Genomic DNA, 24,131 nt, shown 5'->3' on the forward strand with positions numbered 1-24,131 from the left:
CAGAAAGATCACCCTGGCAGCAGTGTAGGCTGGTGAAATGCAGGCAGGAGAGGCTGGCACTAGGGAAACAAGATGAGAGGCAAGTGGCAAGAAATGCAAGAGCAACAGGACAGAGAGGTAAGGAAGAGGGATTAAGAAGAGATTAAAGAATGGAATCACCAGGCTTTAGTGACCAAGGTTTAGGTTTGGGCAGTAGGGTAGATAATGCGTTATTCACAAGGATAGGGAATAGGAGATGAGGAATAGCTTTGGGGGAAGATCATAAATTCAATTTTAGACAAACTGACTTTGAACTGCTTGTGGGGCAGCTAGATAAAGATCAGGATTAGTGAGAGAGACCTGGAAGTTACCAGAATATAGGAAAGTGATCACTAAAGCCCTAGAAGTAAACACCTAGGGAGAGCAGAGGAAAGGGCCAAGGACAGAGCCCTGGGGACACCATGACTTAAGGGAGGTGCACAAAAAAGGCTCAGAGTATTGGTCAGGGGACACTCAGGCCAGGGAACACAAGCTCTCCAGACTGCCATTCTACAGACAGAAGAGCCAGTGCAAGGATTAAGTATACCTTTTAAAAGCATCATTTAAAACCACTTCCTTTAATATACAAGAAACACAAAATACACAAAGAAATCCCAATAAAGCTCTCAGTCCCAGACTTGTAGGTTAGGAGGAGTCAAAGAAAACAAGCCTTTCCTCAGTCTCCCTGGGAAAAACGGGGTGAGAGGACACAGACTATCCCCAGACCCTGGGTGAATCCAGTGCCAGCGCCATGCAGGGCCTAGCTCTCTACCAAGGGGAAGTTCTGATTTTCCTTGTCATGATCCTGGCCCTGCTCCCACGCTCGTCCTCCAGTTTTCTGAAGTTGTCCAGTTCCAAGAATGGCTCCTTCCTTTAGTTCCCTAACATTTTCACTTAGCAGGGAAGGCCGCTTACCCTGCAAAAGTCAGTGTATGAGTTGGGGGTTGTTCAGGAGGGGGAAGAACTGGGTAAATGGGTCTCCCACCATCTACATTGGATATCCAAGTAATAGCTTTCACCCTCTATCCCTTTACCTGTCGTGGTGTCAGGGTCCCAGGGGAGTTATCATCTTGCAGGATGGTGAGGGGGGATCTCCCTAGTACCTTGCCATTTGGTTTCCGTCTATTTCGCTTAGAACCTAGGATGGGTAAGGAGTTAAAGCAAGGATCCAAACGTAGGGGCTTACAGTTTATGCCTCCCACACTCACCCATGGACTTTATCCTAGAACATCCTAGGTTCTCTTCCCTATACCTTGCCCTTAGATTCTGTACCTGAAGATCGCGGAGTCTCAGGATCTCTTAAAGGCTTGTCCGAGCTATGGCTGGCCACAGGGGTTTCTGTGGGCTGTCTTGCTTCGTCCTTGGAAAACACCTGTTTAGAGGGGAGCTCAGTCTGGTTCCAAACTGGTATCTGATCCTCAAGGGATAACTGGGTACCCAGAGGCAAGTCTAATTCAGAAGATGAACTAGCACTCTGGCAGGCTGAGGCGGGAGGATCCGTTGAGGTCAGGAGTTCAAGACCAGCCTGAGCAAGAGCAAGACCCTGTCTCTACTAAAAAATAGAGAGAAATTATCTGGACAACTAAAAATTTATATAGGAAAAATTAGCCGGGCATGGTGGCACATGCATGTAGTCCCAGAGACTTGGGAGGCTGAGGCAGAAGGATTGCTTGAGCCCAGGAGTTTTAGGTTGCTGTGAGCTAGGCTGATGCCACAGCACTCTAGCCAGGGCAAAAGAGCGAGACTCTGTCTAAAAAAAAAAAAAAAAAAAAAAAAGAAGAAGATGAAGGTACCTCCAGGGGCAGAAGAGGCTCTGGGGGAAGATTTGATTTGGAGGCTTCAGTCTCAAATACTTCACTCAGTTGTTTCACCAGTGGGCTTGGAGGGTCTAGAGGAAAGAAGTGAACAGTGACCTTCTGATACAAATCATTCAGCAAGGACAAAAAGAACACCAGCCACAGGACTCATGCCCAGATGGGTGAGCAAGTGGGAAGAAAGAAACCAAAGTGCAGTGAGCAAAATGTTGAGAAAAGAGATGGGCCCAAAGCAGGAGGATGCAGGCCCCTTTAAGAAGGAGCCCTGAGAGAAAGGCTTCATTGGCCCCATGCAAGAAGAAAAGATGACAGCCTCATCAGCATTCCCTGGGTCCAACACTTGCCTCCATTGCTGGTCTTCATAGGTGTCCGTGCAATGCCAAGGGTAGGAGAGCGGGGATCTGAGTCCTGGGCATGTTTGGGACCCTCCAGCTGTTCCCCTGCTGGTAGGCTTGACTGTGGAGAGCTCTCCACCTGTCAGGACCATAGGCTAGAACAACTCTGGGCTCTGACCTTTCTCTCCTCCCCATATTCCAGGGAGGATTGCCAAGGCCCACCCCACGCAGACTGAGAATGCAGAAAATAAGGGGGGAGTAGGGATGGCGGTGTGAGGGCTTTGTCAGAATCAGATTAGGCAGAAGCCCAAAAATTCAGACAGCTTCTCTGCTTTCCCCACCCTGGCCCAGAGTACCTGGATGGGAGTACGCAGGATGCCAGCACTAGGTGAACGGGGGTCTGCCACTCGAGCCAGATGCTTGTTGTGCGGCGGAGGCCCTGCTGGAGTGACTGGGACGCTCTTGGCTGAGCCCATCTCAACCAGGAATTGTAGGGTGGGGCCAGGGCCCGGCCCGGGGCGAGGAGGGGATGCCTGCGAGAAGTGACTCAGGTCTCAGCCCTTACCGCGACCACGTTAGACCTCCGACCCCAGACCACCCGATCTTTCCAGTTTCCAGCAGAGGAACCTCCTGGCCGCTGGGCCAGAGGCCTCTGCGGGGTTAATGACTGGTGCGGCTGACCAAGCGGCTCATTCTGAGCCTGCTGGGCCCTCTAACTTATTCATTAATTTATTCAAATCACCTACCAGGCCCCAATTCCACCTTCGGGTACACAGCAGCTCGAGGATCAACTCCCGAAGCTACAAGTTTCAAACTTCCCGCCACGCCCCCTGCCCTGACCCTATTGGCTGAGCCGACGGAGGCTCCCATAGGCCCGCTATGTAAGACCCGCCTCCAGCGCAGGAAGTCATTGGTCTGAGAAGCGGTCTATCACGGAGACCTGTGGGCCAATGGACTGAGGTTTGATTTGCCGGGGTGACGCCTCCTCGAGTGGGGGACTTTTGTTTAGTATCGGCCTGCTAGCCGTCCGTGGTGAGACTTTGAGGAGTGCCAGTCTTCGCTTTCGAGACCTCCAGTTTCAAAACCGAATGATTTTATCAAGCAAAATGGAATGATAAGTGATTACGCTATCACGCATAAATCCAGCTGGAGTTGTGATTTTCCTGAGGAGACAGATAGCAGCTTTATTGGTTGACAGAGTTATCAATCACTCCACACCCACCCTGTCAAGCTCCGCCCCACCGGATACCCCCTTTTCAAACACCAAGAAGACAACTACCTCTCTACTTTCCGATTAGACAAGTCTCCAGGAAAGTTTCTGGGACTGAGAGATCTAAACAACAGTCAGTTTCTGCTCTTCAATAGAAGGCGCGCCAAGGGACCTTAGGAGTCCCAGAATCTGAGCAGCGGCCGCTCCGGAGCCCACCTCGCTTCCCTCGTGCGCTCCTGCCCTGGAATGGTGGGATTGGCTCTCTCGACCATCAATTGCACTAGAAGCGCTTTTCATTGGCGTTAGTCAAGAGCCGGCAGAGGGCGGGGCACTCGCAGGCAGGCCGCGGCCAACTGCCATTCTCGCGCGTCTGCCCCTCAGCGCATGCCCCTAACGAGTGGCGCTTATTGGACGGGAGAGTTGGGGGGGGTGAGGCTGGGAACGGTGGGAGCCGCTGTGTGGAGGAGCTGCTGCCGGTGTCATGGCGGAGCTGAGCGAGGAGGCGCTGCTGTCAGTGTTACCGACGATCCGGGTCCCTAAGGCTGGAGACCGGGTCCACAAAGACGAGTGCGCCTTCTCCTTCGACACGCCGGTAAGTCCATTCCCCACGCCCGCAGCGAGCACGACTTCCTTCCATCGCCCTGGTCATTCTGCCGGGGCCTGCAAGGCTTGGGCTGCCGCCCCCCTGCGCTGCACCCTGGGACTTGTAGTCTCCCACGCTCCACTCCGCCGCCGCTGTTGAGGAGCTGTGGCTGTCGTGTGACTACCGCCCCCGGAAGCCGCCGCGCTCGCCTGGCCAGCTCCCCGTCTCGCGGAGCACTGTGGGCATTGTAGTCGCCCACTGCCTTCATGGCCGTTCTAAGCGAGGGGTGCAGCCCGACCGTCGGACTACATCCCCCAAATGGACCCCTGTGAAAGCCTGGGAGTCGGCCTTGTCTGTCGCGCACGGCTCCCTGGGTTTTGTAGTCTTCGTGTGGGAATGATGGGGGCGACTCCCCACTGTTCTCGGCCGGGGTTGGGGTTGCGGGCTGGGGACTGCAGTTCCGAATTGGTTAATAATCTGGAAGTGGGCTCTGAAGAAGTCCGGTTCTGATAAAGGCCGAGTTAGAGAGCCTTACCCATGGTTAATATGGACAGGGGGCGGGGAGGTGGGTCCTGGGTGGTGGTGAGGAGAGGAAAGCTCCAGTCGTTTCTCCTTTGAAGTGAACTATTAGCCACCCCCCTCGCCCCAGCCCATCACAGACAGCGGAGAGAAGCCCTTTTAAAGTATTCCTAGAGATGGTTTCTTTCTCAGAAGATGCTAAGGCCCCTTTCCCATCCTGCTCTCACTCTTGACTAGTTATACAAAGCCGCCACCCACACCATGCTTCACGTTTTGCAAGCTGCACCCGGTACCTCCCTTCCTATTGGTCTGCCTTCCTATGTCACCCTCAAGCAGAGACAGGCCTTCAGGGCCTAAACTGAGACAGCAGCTTGGTTGGGATCCGCCCCCCTCACCACCCCTCCCCTCAAGCTGCTGGGCCCTGCCCAGTGTGTTCAGTCAGACCAGCTCATGGCCTGAAAACTGCAAGTCAGAGTGGAAAGACTTCATTAATGCATCACCAGTGCTGAGTATAGCAGCATGATCTGAGGCCCGGTTCGGGATCATCACTGTGATTTGTGGTTTGCTTGGTTTGCTAGGCTTTGATCTGGGCCTCAGACAATGTGCTGCTTCTCTGAAGTCTGGCTTTGGGGGAAGTAAAAGAAGACTACTCAAAGCAGAGCTCCAGGGTTCCCAATTCTTGGTGAAACCAGCATCTTTTATTTCCAGCAGAGGAGTTTAATCACTTCAGAGCTCCCACGTTCCTGCCAGGAGGGAAAGGTTTTTCTTGATTACCAGCAGATGGTAGAAGTCAGTGGGTCCCTCTTTACACTTATAGTCACTCCTGTCTTTCTCCTTAGTAATTGCTTTGAATAATCCAAAAAGGGGTTGTAGTTTTCTACCACTTCCCCTCTTTCACCTTGAGTCAAGAGATCTCCATCATGGCCTAGCTGCTTTGCTAACCAACTTCCAGCATATTTGATTATCTTCAAATTGGATTCTGGGAAGAAAGAGAGCTAGTTGACCTCCCTGGTGAGAAATGCTCTATTTGTCCATTAACATTGCAATTCTCATTGTTCTAGGGAGTGGTATAGAGCAGTCTATGGACCTAAAACTACATTAGACAGTGCCCTATTTTTAATATCACAGCAGAGAAATTTTCAAGGCCACTGAAGCTTTTATTCCAGGAAGAAGATGCCTGTTGCTCAAAGCCTTAGATCTGAAGGAAGATTCATTGTCTCCAATTTCCTCCTCCACCTTCTTCATCCCTGTTTACAAAGGCAGTGGAAGACTTGCTGAGCTTTGGGGAAGCCCATCCTCTCTCCTAAGCTGTGATTCGGGATGGACATTTGTCTTTCCCTCTTTTCTTCTCAGGCTGTATGTGTTTAGCAATCTCAGCAACTGTTGCTAGATCTTTCTAAGAAGGGGATGGCTTTGAAGTTGGAGGTTGATGGCATTTCAGTGGGGCTCTTACTGGTCAGAGGGGAGGGGGATGGCTGGAGAATGCGGGACTTCACATCATGTCCCTGCCAGACTGGGTCAGCGTTTAGCTGTGAGTCCCAAACAAGGCCTTGTTCCCCTGGAACCAGGCTTCATCAGGAGAGAAAGGAGAAGACTCACAGTGTGGACCACGGTTCAACTACCTAGTAGAGTGTGGTAAAGGAAAGGTCTAGGCTTTCTGGCAAACTCAGGGATTAAATGTACTGTTGAGGTGGTGGAATCTCTGCTCTTCCAGTCTGGAAGGTTTTCTGAATCATGGAGATCAGATGGGGTTTGTCTTAGGGGTCCCTGGTTTGGGTTTAGTGTCTGACATGAAAGTCTTCCCTCTCCCAGGAAAGGACCCTTTTCCCCTCTGAATGTAGTCTTTGGTGCTGGAAGTCTACAGTATTTGATCCCTATTGTCTTTCTGCATCTCAAATCCTAGCCCCAGGAAAACTGTAAAGGGAGTCCTCTGTGATTGATTGAAGGGCTCCAAAGCCCAAAGGAGGAGCAAGAGGGGAGATGAATGGTGAGGGACTGGTGTTGCTCAGCATCCTGTTGTCCTTTTCCGTGGTTATCAAAGTCATAAGAGGGAATAGGGAGAATCTTAGCCATGTGCTAGGTTCTACAAGGGTAAATAACTTGGCAAGGGCCATGCTGTGTTAGAGAACCAGAAACCTGCTTCTAGAAACTAGCTGTTTCTGGCCAGGCGAGGTGGCTCACGCCTGTAATCCTAGCACTCTGGGAGGCCGAGGGGGGTGGATCGTTTGAGCTCAGGAGTTCGAGACAAGCCTGAGCAAGAGCGAGACCACGTCTCTACTAAAAATAGAAAGAAATTAGCTGGACAACTAAAAATATATATAGAAAAAATTAGCCGGGCATGGTGACACATGCCTGTAGTCCTAGCGACTCGGGAGGCTGAGGCAGGAGGATCGCTTGAGCCCAGGAGTTTGAGGTTGCTGTGAGCTAGGCTGATGCCACGGCACTCACTCTAGCCCGGGCAACAGAGTGAGACTCTGTCTCAAGAAAAGAAAGAAAGAAACTAGCTGTTTCTGACTCCAGGTCTTTGGTTTCCTCACCTGGCCAAGCTTCATCCTTGTGTTTCCACTGTTCCTCTTGTTCTGCAGGAGTCTGAGGGTGGCCTCTACATCTGCATGAACACATTCCTAGGCTTCGGGAAACAGTATGTGGAGAGACATTTCAACAAGACAGGCCAGCGAGTGTACCTGCACCTCCGGCGGACCCGGCGCCCGGTAGGGACAGAGGCTGGACCAAGGGCTGGGTACATTCAGACACGTTCCACAGGTTACCCATTTTGAATCTGTCTGTTCCATTTTGACCTTCTATTGGCCTCAATTCTCCCTTTCACTTACTTTTGTTTGTGTCATTAAAACTTGGAAGATGTTTTTTAGCTTTGTTTTATTCTGAGGTGAACCACTCCATCCTACCCATTTGTCCCTTCCCTGGTGCTCGTTGCTGATCCAGCCCTTCCTGCTTCATTGCAGAAAGAGGAGGACGCTACTACAGGCACTGGAGACCCGCCCCGGAAGAAGCCCACGCGGTTGGCTATTGGTAAGCACCACTGCAGTCCTGTTCTCCTCCCTGAGCTGGTCTGTCCTGCACTCAGAGGCACTAGAAAAGTCCCAAAGAATGCACCTGATTGGTGACCCTAGAGATCTGGAGGGGACAAAATGAGGTGCTGTGTCTAAGGAGGGACACTGACCTTTAGTGGTTGCCCTACTCTCCCTCTTCTTCCCTATCCCTCCAGGTGTTGAAGGTGGGTTTGACCTCACCGAAGAGAAGTTTGAATATGACGAGGATGTGAAGATTGTCATTTTGCCAGATTACCTGGAGATTGCCCGAGATGGGTTGGGGGGTCTTCCTGACATTGTCAGAGATCGGGTATGAATCCCTTCCCACCCTACCAGAGGTTCTAGGGCAAGATGGGTCAGGACAGTAATGTCTCGTGCGAGCACTGACAAAGCTGAAGACCAGAGGGGTGTGGGGCGAGGGGCTGGGGGACTGTCTCTGACCCTCTGCTTTCCCTAGGTGACCAGTGCGGTGGAGGCGCTGCTATCAGCTGACTCAGCTTCTCGCAAGCAGGAGGTGCAGGCCTGGGATGGGGAAGTGCGGCAGGTGTCTAAGCATGCCTTCAACCTAAAGCAGTTGGACAACCCTGCTCGAATCCCTCCCTGGTGAGGCCTGGCCCTTCCATCTTGGGGCACAACTCCCGGAGCAAGGGCAAAGAGAACACCCTTCCGGGGGAGATAGTGGGAGAGAGGGTAGGGAGCAGGACAGGGAGAGAGACTTGGGGGGAGATGAACAAAGTGTGGGGACATCCAGAGGAGAGGAGAAGAGAGAGAGCTTGAGCTGGCAGGGGCCTGCAGAGCCCCTCTTTCCACCACTCCCACATACTCCTGACCCACATTTCAGCTAATTTTCTTCTCCTTGGATCAGTGGCTGGAAGTGCTCCAAATGTGACATGAGAGAGAACCTGTGGCTCAACCTAACAGATGGCTCCATCCTCTGTGGCCGACGCTACTTCGATGGCAGTGGGGGCAACAACCATGCTGTGGAGCACTACAGGGAGACAGGCTACCCGTTAGCTGTGAAGCTGGGCACCATCACACCCGATGGCGCTGGTACCCCCTCCCCTGCTCCAGCCACACTCACACTTAACTGTGTTTCATTTGTTAGTAATTTTATGTGACGTGAATAGTACCTGAATGCATTCTCTTGATAAAAAATGAAAATACTGCAGATGAGACCAAATCTTTGATGAACACCCTCCCCTGTCCCCCGATCCTAGTCCCTTACCTACCAAACCTGCCTTATCCTAGTACCTGATCCTGCAGGGGTGCACTCAGAAGCACAATGAATTCCAACCCTCACCCTGTTTCACCCCATCTCCCCTGAATGCCAATCCCAGAAGGGCTTGTGACCTCACTGATATTCAAGGGAAGCACGAGGGTGACACTTGTAGGCTGTCCTCCTATCCCCCCAAAGTCCCTCTGGATGGGGGGTGGGATTGGTGGCCAGCCTCGTCCTGAGCCACTTCCCCTGACATTGTTCCTGCCTCCTGCTCTAGATGTGTACTCATATGATGAGGATGACATGGTCCTGGACCCCAGCCTGGCTGAGCACCTATCCCATTTTGGCATCGACATGCTGAAGATGCAGAAGGTGAGAGCCTTTTCAGGTTCAGATTCTCCTAATTCCTGTCCCTGTGAGGCCCTTCTTCCTTGCCTGAGCCTAAGGTAGGGTATTAGGGAAAGCTTCTATAATTAACCCAGTCCCCAGGCTATGTGGGCTTCCTTTGAAAAGGTTTCTAGCATCATTCATTCAGTCAGCAAATACTACTGAGTATTTACTGTGTGCTATTCATTGCATGAATGAGACCAGTGTGGTCTTTGCTTTCATAGACTTATATTCTAGAGGAAAGGGCAGGGATTAATCACATTCTTATACAAATAAGTGAATCATTGCAAACTGTGATGGGTACTATGAAAGAGAGGTGGAGGGTACTATAATTGTTAGCAGGGAGACCTGGTCTAGTTTAGGTGATTGGGGTGTTTCCCTGGAGAAGTGATGCTCAAGTGACAATCTGAAGGTGGGGCAGGGGTAATTTCAGAATGGGAAAAACATTTCAGGTGTAGAGAATCTCATTCATTTCATTCCCTTATTCAAGCAGAGACCTGATGTGTTACAGGCCTCTGGGACAATAACCTGTAGCCTTCCAGAATGTGGGCTGGGTGATACTCAGTGTGCCTCTCATGTTTGAGCCCGTAATTCCACAAATTCTAGGCTGCAGCTGGGTATCACCCTAGACTCAGTGGGAGATCAAGGTGAAAAATACAAGGCTGAGTTTCTCACCCAGTCTGAAGTGCCCCTTCCCACGCAGACGGACAAGACGATGACCGAGTTGGAGATAGATATGAACCAGCGGATCGGCGAATGGGAGCTGATTCAGGAGTCAGGTGTGCCACTTAAGCCCCTGTTCGGGCCCGGCTACACAGGCATCCGGAACCTGGGTAACAGCTGCTACCTCAACTCTGTGGTCCAGGTGCTCTTCAGCATCCCTGACTTCCAGAGGAAGTGAGTAGTTGCTCGCCCTGGCCCCTCTCCTGGTCACTAGCCTCTGGGCACACTCCTCCTTCCGTGCCCTCCGCACCTCTGTGCTTGATCCCAGTCCTAGAATAGTTCCTGCTGCACTCTGGCTGGTGTGCTGTCCCCAGCACACACAAACCCCGCCAACCGACAGAGCAGAGGGCCAAGTCCCAGGGCTCCGCAGCCTTCTGACAGACTCAAGGGGTAGCAGGTGGTCTTTCAGGCCAGTGACATCAAATGAGCACCTCACATGGATATGTAGCATTCGGGAAGAGGGGGGATGGGACACTAAGAAGAGAGGCAGGTTCTCAGCGTAAATAAGCTTACTGTCTAATTGGAAACAGAATATGAAAGCTCAGAACGTGTCAGTAAGTTCTGTCCAACAGAATATGAACTGTATTTTTCATAATCCCAGGCTGCCTTCTCCCATCCCCTGGCTCTGTCTTGAGGAGGAGGCAGGGAAAGAACCTCCACGCTGGACATAGTTGAGGGGGAGGACAGGCAGGTGCTGGAGAGAAATGGACTGCAAGGTCTGACTGCAGTGACTCCCTGCTCTGGGGCAGCCTGTTCACGGAGTTAGTAGATAATTGTTCCCTTCCCTTTTCCTTGGAGATCAGGCCAGAGCCCCTCCAATTATCCTTCCCTTGACTTCTAGGTATGTGGATAAGCTGGAGAAGATCTTCCAGAATGCCCCGACGGACCCTACCCAGGACTTCAGCACCCAGGTGTATGTAGCCAGGTCCTATGTACAAAGGCCGTTGAGAGCCTCCCAGCATACCCTTCCTCCTGCTCCACGACCACCTGGAGTGCGTAGCAGTTTAGCCCTTGACCCGTTAGAAGCTTTTGGGTGACTGCCTTCTGGGCATGTTGTCTGTCTTGAGCTGGGTTCCTTTGCAACTTAAGTTCTTCACATTTCAGAGAGTTGTCTAAGGAGAGCTGTGAGCAAAGGTTGAGTTGGGAAGGAAAAGACACAGATAGATGTGTGCATAGTTAGTTGACTGAAACAAAACAGTTTTCTTGGATATTAACGCAGGGCCAAGCTGGGCCATGGCCTTCTCTCTGGAGAATATTCCAAGCCAGCACCAGAGTCGGGCGATGGGGAGCAGGTGCCAGAACAAAAGGTGCGTCCTCTGGGACTCTGTCCCTTTTAGGCTTTGGTATTATGGGGAAACGGGTCTGGGAGATGTCTGAAGAAGGCCACTTGATGGCCCTTGAGCCCCAGCTGAGTCTCTGCCCTGGCTCTGCCCAGGAAGTTCAAGATGGCATTGCCCCTCGGATGTTCAAGGCCCTCATCGGCAAGGGCCACCCTGAGTTCTCCACCAACCGGCAGCAGGATGCCCAGGAGTTCTTCCTTCACCTTATCAACATGGTGGAGGTAAGAGCTGGGAAGATGGCACCTCTGTCTGCCTTCAGTTTATTCCCTCTCCCTCCTGCCCACTCCTTCCTCCATCATCCCCACCCCTGTCCCACCCCTGTACCCCAGTAGTCTACATGCACTGAGCCTTCCCTGTGGGTAGTGTTTGCACCTGAGGAGAAGAGTAGAGACAAGCCATGATCCTTACCCTTGGTGGGCTTGCAGCCTAATTAAGGATATGCCCAAAGAAAATGATATGAGAATACTTAATTGCTTATAAAGAGAAATACAAGCACATTGCAACACAGTCCCACAGCGCTAGGATGAGGCCAGAAATGGGGAGGGGATGGTTAATTGGGAAAAGTTTCTGCACTATTGCATCCTCGTACCCCTAAGTGGTAGTCTCCCTTCTCTGCCTGACTCCCCAGTGAATCTTTTAGGTGCCATTCCATTCCCTGGCTGCCCAGACCTCCCTACCCTGCCTCTTTCCCATAGAGGAATTGCCGGAGCTCTGAAAATCCTAATGAAGTGTTCCGCTTCTTGGTGGAGGAAAAGATCAAGTGCCTGGCCACAGAGAAGGTTAAGTATACCCAGCGAGTTGACTACATCATGCAGCTGCCTGTGCCCATGGATGCAGCCCTTAACAAAGGTAGGTTGCCCTGTCAGCAAGGCTTGATGCCTTGGAGGCTAAGGTCTGTGATGGATGCCAGGGCACCTGATAGGCACAGAGCCCACGGTATGCCCTGCCTCACCAGCCAGAGGTCTGAAGCTGGGCCACCAGGGGATGCAGGATTAATTTTGCCCAGTGGAATCTCAGCTTATTAGCAGAGCTTTGTTGAAACAGAGGCAAGATGTAACGGACGTGTGTCAGAGGTACTTTGGGAGGGTGGAGGAACTGAGATAGTTGTGCACAGAGGGCCAGTAGGGCAAGGCCAGGGAGGTAAAGGGGCAGCAGCCTCTGAAGGACCCACCAACCCTTTCTATCACCAGAGGAGCTTCTGGAGTATGAGGAGAAGAAGCGGCAAGCTGAAGAGGAGAAGATGCCACTGCCGGAACTGGTCCGGGCCCAGGTGCCCTTCAGCTCCTGCCTGGAGGCCTATGGAGCCCCTGAGCAGGTGGACGACTTCTGGAGCACGGCCTTGCAGGCCAAGTCGGTCGCTGTCAAGTAAGTCCTTTGAGCCGGGCGCAGTGGCTCATGCCTATAATCCCAGCACTTTGGGAGACTGAGGCAGGAGGACCACTTGAGGCCAGAAGTTCGAGACCAGCCTGAGCAAGATAGTGAAACCCCATCTCTACAAAAAAATAAAAAAATTAGCCAGGTGTGGTAGCAGTCACTAGTCCCAGCTACTTAGGAGGCTGAGACATGAGTTATCACTTAAGCCCAGGAGTTCGAAGCTGCAGTGAGCTAGATCATATCACTGTACTCCAGCCTGGGTGACAGAGCAAGACCCTGTCTCTTAAAAAAAAAAAAAAAAGTATGTCCAGTCCTTTGGTCAGGGCCTAAATAAGGCTGCAGGCGTATGGCAGGGTGATCCAAAAGATGTATCTCTGCCTCTTTCCTATTCTTTCATCCCTGTGTGGTTGGAATCTCAGGATTGAATCACTTGAGGCTGGTAATCTGGCCTTGAGGGACCCAAGAGGCCCTTGCAGGGATAGACATGGCAGTGACTACATCTGTCCCCTTGTCCTGCCCCAACCACTCCCTCTTCTTCCATGGTACAGGGTCTCTTTCTAGTGCAGCCTCTCTCTACTCCTCCCCTGATCATGGCAGAGCACAGGCACGTAGCATCAGCTGTGGACAGTTTGGATTTCCAGCCAGTGGCCCTACTTTCTGCCTAGCCATTGGCACCTGGAACGGGGTGCAATGTGAAGGAGGGCTTTAGTCTCAAGGGAGGCAGCCACCCAGCCCTTCGCTGCTCCTGCCAGTGAAACCCATCCTTCTGGCTTCCGCTGTTCCTTGTTGGCTGAGGACAGACATCAGATGCCTGCCCACCTGCCCAGGGGACAAGAAGAGTGTGGAGTATCTTCTGGGTTATTGGGACTTCTGCCCATGGGTGGGAGTCAGGACGGGAGAAGCCTGGGGATTCTCTGAGCACCAGCACATTCTCTCCCCTAGGACCACACGATTTGCCTCGTTCCCTGACTACCTGGTCATCCAGATCAAGAAGTTCACCTTCGGCTTAGACTGGGTGCCCAAGAAACTGGGTACGGTTGCTGGGATGAGGGAAGTTAAGCAGAACATGCTAGAAAAAGAAGGGGCCTTAACACATGTAAAACTAGTGTTTCTCAAACTTTCCCCTGAAAAGGGAAAAAAATGACCTTAGATATTTCAAAATGTGTCTAATTTGATAAGCACTGACTAAAAATGTTAAAAGACTTCTTTGATTTTATAGGTATGATTTACCACCCAAAGTGATTTTCATAGTTTTATTTTTGTAATTGGCAAGATGTTTTCATTTTGATAGTCTTGAAACAATTAATTCTTACGAGTCTTATAGGCCCCTGGCTATAATTTGAGAAATACTGATTTACCTTCATTTTCTAGATAAGGAAGTTGAGACCCACAGAAGTATAAAATCACCCTGTCTCACGAGTTTTGGGTGCCCTGCCTTGCCTGTACGTCAGCTGTGGTAGATCTAGGACTTGCATCCGGGCTCTTGGGCTCACTGTTATTTTTCTTACAGTGGGACCTGTAAGATTGGTACTGCTCATAACAGCTTCTTGTCAGAGAGCAGTTCTGAGATAGGGGACAGGGGCTTGAGGCCCCCACAGTGCTTTTCTAGGAGGGCCTCAGGGAGCTGCTGAGGTGACTCCTTCCCTGCAGATGTGTCCATCGAGATGCCAGAGGAGCTGGACATCTCCCAGTTGAGGGGTACAGGGCTGCAGCCGGGAGAGGAGGAGCTGCCGGACATTGCCCCACCCCTGGTCACTCCGGATGAGCCCAAAGGTAGCCTTGGTTTCTATGGCAACGAAGACGAAGACTCCTTCTGCTCCCCTCACTTCTCCTCTCCGACATGTTAGTGACTCTTCTTCCTGCCTGTCTCCCTTGCTGATGGGGGCCTCTCTGTCTTGCCTCCCTGACCCTGTCCCTTTGTGTTTCTCCTGTCCTCCCTTTCAAATTTCCTCTGCCCTCTTTCAATGGAGGTGGGGACCGACTGGAGCATTCCAGTCACATTCCCAATGTGGATGGCGGGAGCGTTGGCTGAGTGCCTCTCTGCCTTTGTCACCTCCTTGGTTTGGGCAGGGTGGGAGTATTGTGCTCCAGAAACAGGGCCCGTTCTGTGGGAGCGGGCAGGGATCTGTCTGACCCACATTACGTTGCGTGGTCATTATAGTTCTGGGATAAGGTGCCAGTCTGTGAAGAAAAATGCACGTAATGAGTGATTGGGAGAGGGCTGGGGGAGGCCCTGGGGCAGGGCGGAGGAGCAGTGGGAGGGAGGTGGTCAGTCACCGTGCCCACCTTTCCCCATCGCAGCACCCATGCTGGACGAATCCGTCATCATCCAGCTGGTGGAGATGGGCTTCCCCATGGACGCCTGCCGCAAAGCCGTCTACTACACAGGCAACAGCGGCGCCGAGGCTGCCATGAACTGGGTCATGTCGCACATGGACGATCCAGGTAGGCAGGGGTGGGTAGCGGGTGGGGCAGGGCCTCCAACCTCCCCAAACACTTCAACCTCTTCACATCCACAGATTTTGCAAACCCCCTCATCCTGCCTGGCTCCAGTGGGCCCGGCTCCACGAGTGCAGCAGCTGAGCCCCCGCCAGAGGACTGTGTGACCACCATCGTCTCCATGGGCTTCTCCCGGGACCAGGCCCTGAAAGCTCTGCGGGCCACGGTACGGGCTGCCCCAGCTAAGGGCTTGGGGCCAGTGGGGAAGAATGGGGTGGGAGTGTCAGTCCATCCTCCAGGAGCAAGACCAAGGACAACAAGGGTGGGTGCCACCCCTCTGTGGCTGTGGCGAAGGAGCTGAGGCTTGCTTTCACCGCAGGCTCTCTTGCCCAAGAACTTGTTAGAAAAAGTAACGCTTCCCTCCTCTCCAGAACAATAGTTTAGAACGGGCTGTGGACTGGATCTTCAGTCACATTGATGACCTGGACGCCGAGGCTGCCATGGACATCTCAGAGGGCCGCTCCGCTGCCGACTCCATCTCTGAGTCTGTGCCCGTGGGACCTAAAGTCCGGGATGGTCCTGGAAGTGAGTGTCCCCGGGAACACTCCCTGGTAGAATCTAGCTGATCTGCCACACTAGATCCCTCATCCCAAAGCAGCTCTGCTTTCCTCAGGGGTCAGAGGCTTCTTTCCACCAATGACTTCTGAGGGTGGGACTCTAGGTGGCTGAGAGGGCCATTCGCCCGGTACATGCCCTACAGTCCCTGAAACTCCTGTCCCGAGTTTGAGTTGTTAGATTTATCTCTGGACGGTCACCCAAGGATCTTCTCATCTCCCTCTCTGCCCTGTCTCTCTCCCTCCCTAGAGTATCAGCTCTTTGCCTTCATTAGTCACATGGGCACCTCTACCATGTGTGGTCACTACGTCTGCCATATCAAGAAGGAAGGCAGGTGAGGGGCCGGTGTGTGTGTTTTGCATGGAGAAGTGGAGGTGGGAACTAGTGGGGGTGTCCTCGAAGTCCTTAGAACATTTGTGGGAGAAGGTAAAGGACTGCCTGATGGGGGCATAGACACCCTGGAGCGTGAGAGAATGACAGAATGTCTTACAGCAGGCTGGGCAAACTACAGCCCGAGGGCTGAGGCTGGCCACCTGCTTTTGTGAGAGAGTTTTGCTGGAACACAGCCACACTTGTTTATATATTGTTTGTGGCTGTTTTCACACTGCAACAGGAAAGTTGAGTAGTCGTAATCAGAGACCAGATGGCCTGCAGAACCTTAAACATGTACTATCTGGTCCTTTCCAGAAAAAGTGTGCCAACCTCTTGGCTCACAGGAGTGGGTGGGGGTGGTTGTAAAGACACTGGAGAATCTGAAAGACAGTGAATATGAGAAATGACCTTTGCTGCGAGATCGTGACCCTCTCTTCAGACAGGAAGCAGCTGGACTGTAGGTTTTGGGGGTCCAAGCAGAGACTGTTGGGAGCCTTGGCCCCAGAGTGACCAGCATCACCTCCAGGGGCTATGTCTGAGGCTAAGCTGATGCAACTGGAATGCCCAGTTGTTCACCCTTTCCTGTCCCTTCTCCCACTTCCCCAGATGGGTGATCTACAACGACCAGAAAGTGTGTGCCTCTGAGAAGCCACCCAAGGACCTGGGCTACATCTACTTCTACCAGAGAGTAGCCAGCTAAGAACCTGCCCTCACCCTTACCACCGAGGGCAGGGGACAGCCCACCTGGCATGAGGGATACGAGCTGAGGGATGGACTTCAGCCCCCTGCTCTGTACCCTTTTTCTTTTTGTTCCTGGCAGCAGGGAAGAAGCTGGAGGCCATAGGAGAATGGCCAAGCTATGGCAGAGGGGCTATAGACTCTGGGGATGGAGCAGGAAGGGGACGGGAGGGGGCTGACCGCCTGTCTGTAAGGAGACTTTGTTGCTTCCCCTGTCCCTGGAATCCACAGTGCTCTGCTTCTGTGTAACCCTGCCCAGCCCCCTGGTGTGGAGGGGAGGGGTCTTAGTTGTGTGCGTGCGTGGGTGTAGCTTTGTGCAGCCTCTTCCTGGGGAGGGAGCACCTGTGCCTCCCCTCCCCCTTTGTGTTTGCCCCTGTGTGGTTGGGCAAGGAGGGATATGAGGGAAATGGGGACCCACCCTTGCTCTCCTGCCTCAGTCTTCCCCCTGTCCCCCACCCCCATCTCTTCCCTTTACTTCTCTGGAAAATGCCAAAATACACGATGTGAATAAAAGTACAATGGCTAAACTGTGTCCTGTTTGATACCTTGGGGGAGACGTACCTTCTGGGGTTAGCAGGAGGGCCAGTTTCAGAAAACTGCCAGCTCTGTCCCCTGCCCCTCCCCAGGCAGCTCTCTACTTTTCACTAGTTCGGGAGCTCTTGCAAAACTGGGTGGGCGTTGGGTGGGGACGTGGAGTGGAGTGGCATAAACACAGAGCACAAGGCAAAGGGACGTTGGGGTGAAGAGCCCTTCCTTGCTTCCTGTAGTCACAAAGGTAGGCCCAAGTTTCCCAGATGTCCCTCCTGGGCCTCAGTCCCTGCTCTTGTCAGGCCTCAGCCGGCTGGAGCCCAGTGGGATGCTCGGGCACACGTTATGCCAGTGTGAGCTGCGCCTCCCACTCTGGACCCTGTATTTGCCCAGCGACTGGCCTACGCTGTCCCTGGGTACGTCAAGGGTCCTTGCTCAGCAGTGGGGGAGCAGCTACTCCGATGGGGAAGGGGCTTCTCTTTCTCAGAGTTGGAGCGATGCCCTCAGCGTTCTCGGCCCCAGAGACCCATCTGGGCTACGGCCGGCCAGCATCACTTGGAACCCACTCTGGCCCTCTGGGGGACTAAGGTCGCGCAGCGGGGGCTTCCTGACGCAGAGGGTCCTAGATCTCGTCTTCTCCCGAAAGCCAGACAACTGAGGCAGAAGCGACTGAGCCCTCCCAGACGTTTCGTGTAGAACGTTGCTACAAGAAAGGGGGGAACGTCAGAACATAGCGACAGCGGCGGGCGGCGGGCGGCGGGCGGGGCGGCCTTCGGGCGGGGCGGGCTCACCATGGCTGAGGACGGCGGGGAGGCGGAGTTCTGCTTCACGGCGCTCTATATAAGCGGGCAGTGGCCGCGGCTGCGCGGTGCTACTGACCTTCAGTGTGTCGCCTCCAGCGCCATGGCGCCCTCCAGGAAGTTCTTCGTGGGGGGGAACTGGAAGATGAATGGGCGGAAGAAGGGTCTGGGGGAGCTCATCAGCACTCTGAACGCAGCCAAGGTGCCGGCCGACACCGGTGAGCCCTTGCCGGGGAGGGGTCGGGCCGAGGGCCGGGGGTCGGGCGTGGCAGCGCCCTCTCCCGAGCTCCGAGTGTCTGCCTGCACCTGGATGCATGGCTGGGGGACAAGGGCTTCTGGGTGTCCGAGCAGCGGCCCCGCAGCCGCAGAACCGGAGGTGTGTCGAGCGGGGAAGGCTGGGCATTTAATGGTGCCCGCGCGGACGGTGGGGCGGGAGTGGACTTCTAGGGGTACCAGGAGGAAGATGGCCCCAGGGCGCGGACTGGGGCTGCACCAGCCAAGAGTCGCGGGTAGGAGCGGAGCCTGGGCCTCGTGGGCTATCAGGAAAAGCTGGCTCCTGCCCCCGAGTGTGGGGGAGGAGGCTGAGCTTGCGCGGGTTCCAGGCCACCTGCCCCCTCGGCAGCCGCCTCCGTGCGCCGCCGCACGTAGCCAGAGACTCCTCCCAGTGCCTTGCCGGGCGAGCCGAGTGCCCTCGCCCAGCTGCTCTCGGCCCCTGAGCCACAGCTCTGAACCCTTCCCTTCGTCAGCCTGGGCGACTCCTGCCTTTCACCAAAGGGACTGAGCAGGCTGAGCCACTTGGGAGTGAGGAGCGAGCCTACAGCTTCTTTCAACCTGGAAACGGGAAAGTGCAAGACCTCTATGAGCCAGTCAACTCCCTGCCACCCACGAGCAAAACCGCTATTCCTCCATCCTTCCCCTCCCACCAACCTAGATCACAGAACCATGGGCCTCATCAAGAGGCATCCCCTTCTCGTCTATTCCCCAGAAACCCAATACAAACTCAGGAGTTGGCCCCTTCTTTTGCCAAACATCCTTGCCTTGCTGGGGAAGGTGGGGATGGACTATTTTAGAAGGGAGGCAGAGTTGGCCCCTAGAGAATGCTGAGTCTAGGAGGTGCCCATGCCCAGAATAGCTTGAGGAAATTGGAGCCACAACTGGTAAAAGAGCAGAGGGCAGGGTGAGGGCCATGGCCTCTCAGGGTCACCTGGAAGGCTCTGGGAGTTGGGTGCAGGCCCAGCATGGGCTGGAAAGTAGACAGAGGTCATCTTGCTGGGGTGAAAAGGGTAGAGAGCAGAACCAGGAAAGAGGGTGAAGGCTGTGGGGCTCCAGAGCACTAAGTAGGACGTCTGGAGAATGAAGGCTTTCTTGGATCTCATGCTCAGAGGTGGTTTGTGCACCCCCCACTGCCTACATCGACTTCGCCCGGCAGAAGCTAGATCCCAAGATTGCTGTGGCTGCGCAGAACTGCTACAAAGTGACTAATGGCGCCTTTACTGGGGAGATCAGGTGAGACGGAGGCAGAGAGGGTGCATGGGGACCCTTCCCTCACTTTCCTCATTGTGGAGAAAGCCACAGTGGGGGACTCCCTGCTGAACCTTGGCTCTCTCTCTTCTTTTAGCCCCGGCATGATCAAAGACTGTGGAGCCACATGGGTAGTCCTGGGGCACTCCGAGAGAAGGCATGTCTTTGGGGAGTCAGATGAGGTTAGTAACCAAGAGAGGAAATAAGAGATGCCTTGTTCCAAGAGGGATGTCTCACCATGCCTGTTCTTCAACAGCTGATTGGGCAGAAAGTGGCCCATGCTCTCTCAGAGGGACTCGGAGTAATCGCCTGCATCGGGGAAAAGCTAGATGAGAGGGAAGCTGGCATCACTGAGAAGGTTGTTTTTGAGCAAACCAAGGTCATCGCAGGTATCTCTAGAAAAAAGGACCTTTAAGCCTAGTGGGGCCATGGAGTTCAGAGGGTGGGGGTCAGGTTCCCTGGAGACTTGGTCCTCTCACTTCTGCTCCTGCCCCCGAAGGCATGGATGCCACCTGAAAATCTATCAACATCCACCAGGGGGCAGTAGGCCATTATTCTTCATACTGTGGGGAGTCTGGCTGGATGGCTCCTTCCTGTTCACCCTTCCCTCCATCTGTGATCTCTGTCCTGCAGATAATGTGAAGGACTGGAACAAGGTCGTCCTGGCCTATGAGCCTGTATGGGCCATTGGTACCGGCAAGACTGCAACACCCCAACAGGTAACCAAGCCCCCTGCCCTCATCCTCCTGTCCAGCCGCAGTAGGACTGGACAGAGATCATCTGGGCCAACCCTTCGTTTTAAAGACAAGACACTCCGGAGCCCAGAGGGACTGTGACTTGTCCAAGGGCATCTATTCCACGGCTTGGCTGGGATCAGAGCCCTGTTACTCTGACTCAGATCCCAGGGCTCTTGCTGAGAAACCACACTAACTCTCTTCATTGGTGCCAGTGATTTTTCCTGTCTGAGCTTAGGCTGGCTTCTTGTTCTAGGCCCAGGAAGTACATGAGAAGCTCCGGGGATGGCTTAAGTCCAACGTCTCTGATGCAGTGGCTCAGAGCACCCGTATTATTTATGGAGGTGAGTGGGTTTGGCTCCGCAATGAGGTGGGGTGGGCTGAGAACCAGACTGAGCCTCAGACGTGGAGGGTAGGGATGGCGTGTACTCATCCGATCCCTGACCAAGCCTCTTTCTGCTCCCTTCCCAGGTTCTGTCACAGGGGCAACCTGCAAGGAGCTGGCAAGCCAGCCTGATGTGGATGGCTTCCTCGTGGGTGGCGCCTCCCTCAAGCCTGAATTCGTGGACATCATCAATGCCAAACAATAGGCCCATCCATCTCCCCTACCCTTCCTGCTAAGCCAGGGACTAGGTAGCCCCGAAGTCCAGTAACTGCCCCCGCCCTGCACATGCTTCTGATGGTGTCATCAGCACCCTTTCATGGCCTACTCCAAACTGTACCTTCTTTTGCCATTTATACCTTCCCCCGTAATGGTTGGGACCAGGCCAATCCCTTCTCCACTCACTATGATGGTTGGAACTAAACATGTCACCAAGGTGGCTTTCTTGGCCGGGAGGTGGAAAGGGTAGAGCTTGTCTGTGGGTCCTCCCGGGCCCCAGTGAAGGCAGGAGAAAGAAACCATCCTCCTCTCCCCTCTCACACCCTGAAGCCACGCTCCTCCCCTCAGAGGCCGGGGGTACTCCCCTCTCCCATGGTGCCGATGCCTGTGTGTTATGTATGTGACCCATCCCACATGTGAGGGAAATAAAACACCTGGCACTAAGCCTTGTGGTCTGTCCTCCACTGTCTTTGCCTATATACTCTTTCCTTTTTGAAGCAGCCATAGAACTTTATCCCTTGTGCAAAAAAGAAAAGGCCACGAACAGGTTTCTATAACAACACATCTCTCATTATTTTTACTTGAAAAAAATGTCTTTCGTACCAGGCTGCCACAGCCTTGAATATCACCTCCCTCCTCCACCCTCTGAATGGCTCTGAGCCATCGCCAGAGCATGGATTGGGTAGGGGCCCAGCCTCACTGGCTTTAAGTAGCTGATCTGGGCTAGCAGCGCCTCCCCAGGGCAGGGGTGGTGGCAAGGCCCCAGCACAATCTGTGGTATCACAGGGCTCACTGGTAGAGCAGGTAGCGCTTCATGGCAGGGGGCAAGGGCAGAGCAGATACCTGGCCGAGCCGGGTATCCCCCAGGGTGTGGCGTACACACAGGCGGCTCAGGTGCAGAAGGGAGTGTGGCTCCGCTGGGAGAGAGAAGGAGGGGAAAGTAAGTAGGGGTGCAGCTACCAGCCAGACATCCTAAAACTACAGGGCCTGCCCAGGTGCCCTTCTGCTTTCCTGCCGAGTCTGCCCCCACCTTTGCTGAAAGGGAGATCTAAGGTACCCTGAAGTTCTGTGTCACAGTTAAGATTTCACACATCCCTAGTCAGAGCTGGGGGTGAAGCTCTAGCTAAGGCTGCCCTCTAAGCAGCAGGCCAAGGTGGCTCTGACAGTGCTGGAGCTGGCCTGGCCTTTGATTCCAGAGAGGCCTTGAAGCTGGGGCTAATGAGGCAAGAGGAAGGATGGCCTCCTTCCACTCTACAGTGGCTCACTGCAGCTGATGGGAGGACAGGCACTGCCCACCTCTGAAGGCAGCAACTGCAGAGGGCTGGCCCTATTCGGTTCCCAAGGAGGGTCTTCCCTGCAGCCCCACCCCAAGGCCCTGCCTCCTCACTGCTCTCCTTCCTGGTGCCATCCTGGGGCTTGACTGAAGAAGGAAGTAGGCATGTGGCACAGAGACAGGTCAGGGCCCAGGGAGTCCAGTATACACCCTGGGTGCCTGGCACTGCCAGTCCTCTTCCTTTTGGATCTGCACACCTAGCCCAGTACCCATTTAACCCTTTGTACCTCTTGCTCGGGGGCTATCTCCTGTAAAGCCCTAAGCCCTGGAGTGCCTCCCTCCATTCTGAGGATTCACCACTTACTAGCCAAGAAAACTTAAGCAAGTTTCTTTCCCAAGCCTGTTTTTACCTCTGTTGCTCTTGATTTACATAGATAACAGCTGTGAGGGCCCTTAGCCTTCCTGGCACTAGACTGGCATTGGAGGCAGGTCAGATGCAAGCCCACCCCCTCTGCTCTTGTCCGAAGTTGAGTTTTCATCCCAACCGCTGCCACCAGTAACAATATTCTCCCCACACCTGCCCCAGGCCTCACCTCTCCTTTCGCCCAGGTAACGGATGCGGACCTGGCATTGGCCCCAGACAGCGCTTACTGCCGGATAGAGGGTCCTGCCCTTCAGTCCGTGGAAGGCTGGCCCCAAGTAGGTGCCCCCAATAGCGTAGCCCAGAGTTCCCTCCTCCATGTCCAGAACCACCAGCAGTCTCTCCGGCACCTCCAGCTGCTCACCCTGAGGTCCGGCTGGGTACTGGGGGGCCCCGGGCCCCTTGCTCTGATGGTATAGCCTCCCGCGCCCGATGTCCCAGCCCCACGACTCGCTGTTGCTGCCCAGCAGCGCCGCGTAGTGGTCAGCCTGCAGCGGGGCGAGGGCCGTGGCCACGCCCACCACAGCATGCGTGCCCCTCTGCTCCGGGGGCCAGCTGATCTCCCAGGCGTGCAGGCCCCTCGAGTAGCCCCTCTTACCCCGGGCCCCATCAGTGCTCTGGGCCACGGGCCGCCGCTCAAAGCACAACCCCCCTTCCTTGACCTCGATGTTCTCTGAACAGTCCTTGGGGTTCCAGCCGTGGCGCCGTTGGGCCCCCAGATCAGGAGGGGGAGCAGACAGCAGCTCCTCCAAGCCCTCGGGACAAGAGAGGTCAGGATACAGGGCCTGTGGGGCGGGGGTGCCGCTGCTGCCCCCCGCCAGGGCCGTCTGGCCCATGGAGGTGAGGAGCTGAAGGACTCCCCGAAAGAGTTGCTGGGTCGTCTCTCTTCTGAAAGTAGAACTCCAGTTCGGGACTGACCTGGAGGGGAGGGGAGGGAGAAAGGGGCATGGATCGCGGAATCCTGACGGGAGCTCCGCGGCCAGGCCCCCATTCTTTCACTCGTGTTTGCCGGCCGGCCAGCTCCTCCCTCTGCGCTCCCCCGAGGCTCCCGGGCCCATCGTCCTGCCCTCCCCGGTCCGTGCCCGGCCGCCGAGACTCTGGCGAGTTCGCCCCCTGCGAGCCTCACAATGGGGCCCCCCCGGCCGGCCCCAAGCCCCCGCCCCCGCACCTCGCTGGGCTTCTCAGCCCCGGCGGTCACCCGGCGTCAGAAGGAGCCGGGCGGAGAGAAGCCGAGGCGCGCCGGGCGCTCACAGCCCGGCGCTTCCGCCTCCAGCGCCGCCCCCGGGCCGCGCCCCCGGCCCCGCCCCCGGCCCCCCGGGCGGTTAACCCTCTCGTCGCCGCGCCCGCCCCGAGGCCACGCCCCCGCGGGGACCCCTCGGGCGGTTGACACTGCACCGGGGTCGCGCCCGCGGAGGGCACGCCCCGCCCGAGGCCCCGCCCCCGTGAGCCCACCGGGCGGTTAACCTGTGGTCACCGCTCCCACCGGGAGGCCTGCGGGAAGGTTAACCCTTCCCTCG

At 54.8% G+C, this 24,131-nt stretch overlaps 4 protein-coding genes across 12 annotated transcripts; 2 read left to right on the plus strand and 2 right to left on the minus strand.

The window, feature by feature from the left end:
- Positions 1 to 636: 636 nt before the first annotated feature.
- Positions 637 to 2,838, minus strand: CDCA3 (cell division cycle associated 3). 2 transcript variants are annotated; one of them, XM_069489839.1, is made up of 6 exons: positions 2,524 to 2,838; positions 2,177 to 2,306; positions 1,812 to 1,831; positions 1,291 to 1,492; positions 1,053 to 1,156; positions 637 to 934 (listed from the first exon to the last, which is right to left on the minus strand). In XM_069489839.1, the coding sequence occupies exons 1-6, from the start codon at positions 2,641 to 2,643 to the stop codon at positions 779 to 781; spliced, it is 732 nt and encodes a 243-aa protein (XP_069345940.1). In that variant the 5' UTR covers positions 2,644 to 2,838; the 3' UTR covers positions 637 to 778. The 2 variants fall into 2 exon arrangements, with proteins under 2 accessions (XP_069345940.1, XP_069345938.1); XM_069489837.1 differs by having other exon boundaries at positions 1,812 to 1,906.
- Positions 2,839 to 3,795: 957 nt separating this feature from the next.
- On the plus strand, positions 3,796 to 17,263 carry USP5 (ubiquitin specific peptidase 5). Of its 7 annotated transcripts, none has more exons than XR_011235690.1 (20): positions 3,797 to 3,969; positions 7,065 to 7,190; positions 7,443 to 7,509; positions 7,706 to 7,839; positions 7,987 to 8,132; positions 8,395 to 8,579; positions 9,026 to 9,120; positions 9,839 to 10,032; positions 10,700 to 10,771; positions 11,078 to 11,165; positions 11,294 to 11,419; positions 11,894 to 12,047; positions 12,389 to 12,563; positions 13,515 to 13,603; positions 14,223 to 14,414; positions 14,874 to 15,017; positions 15,126 to 15,237; positions 15,443 to 15,596; positions 15,876 to 15,960; positions 16,605 to 17,263. XR_011235690.1 is itself a non-coding variant. In XM_069489477.1 (20 exons), the coding sequence occupies exons 1-20, from the start codon at positions 3,859 to 3,861 to the stop codon at positions 16,696 to 16,698; spliced, it is 2,577 nt and encodes an 858-aa protein (XP_069345578.1). In that variant the 5' UTR covers positions 3,797 to 3,858; the 3' UTR covers positions 16,699 to 17,263. The 7 variants fall into 7 exon arrangements, 5 of the variants coding, with proteins under 5 accessions (XP_069345580.1, XP_069345578.1, XP_069345582.1 ...); XM_069489477.1 differs by having other exon boundaries at positions 15,092 to 15,237; XR_011235691.1 differs by having other exon boundaries at positions 3,798 to 3,969; positions 14,223 to 14,345.
- Positions 17,264 to 18,053: 790 nt separating this feature from the next.
- On the plus strand, positions 18,054 to 21,482 carry TPI1 (triosephosphate isomerase 1). 2 transcript variants are annotated; one of them, XM_069489738.1, is made up of 7 exons: positions 18,054 to 18,282; positions 19,447 to 19,570; positions 19,683 to 19,767; positions 19,842 to 19,974; positions 20,219 to 20,304; positions 20,576 to 20,663; positions 20,791 to 21,482. In XM_069489738.1, the coding sequence occupies exons 1-7, from the start codon at positions 18,057 to 18,059 to the stop codon at positions 20,907 to 20,909; spliced, it is 861 nt and encodes a 286-aa protein (XP_069345839.1). In that variant the 5' UTR covers positions 18,054 to 18,056; the 3' UTR covers positions 20,910 to 21,482. The 2 variants fall into 2 exon arrangements, with proteins under 2 accessions (XP_069345839.1, XP_069345838.1); XM_069489737.1 differs by having other exon boundaries at positions 18,135 to 18,228; positions 19,501 to 19,570; positions 20,791 to 21,132.
- A 19-nt stretch (positions 21,483 to 21,501) lies between these two features.
- Positions 21,502 to 23,842, minus strand: SPSB2 (splA/ryanodine receptor domain and SOCS box containing 2). Its single transcript, XM_069489736.1, has 3 exons — positions 23,783 to 23,842; positions 22,787 to 23,532; positions 21,502 to 21,837 (listed from the first exon to the last, which is right to left on the minus strand). Exons 2-3 carry the CDS (start codon positions 23,448 to 23,450, stop codon positions 21,710 to 21,712), a joined length of 792 nt encoding a protein of 263 aa, XP_069345837.1. The 5' UTR covers positions 23,451 to 23,532; positions 23,783 to 23,842; the 3' UTR covers positions 21,502 to 21,709.
- Positions 23,843 to 24,131: the final 289 nt, after the last annotated feature.

Source organism: Eulemur rufifrons, chromosome 16, assembly GCF_041146395.1.
Source record: "Eulemur rufifrons isolate Redbay chromosome 16, OSU_ERuf_1, whole genome shotgun sequence".
Lineage (NCBI taxonomy): Eukaryota > Metazoa > Chordata > Mammalia > Primates > Lemuridae > Eulemur > Eulemur rufifrons.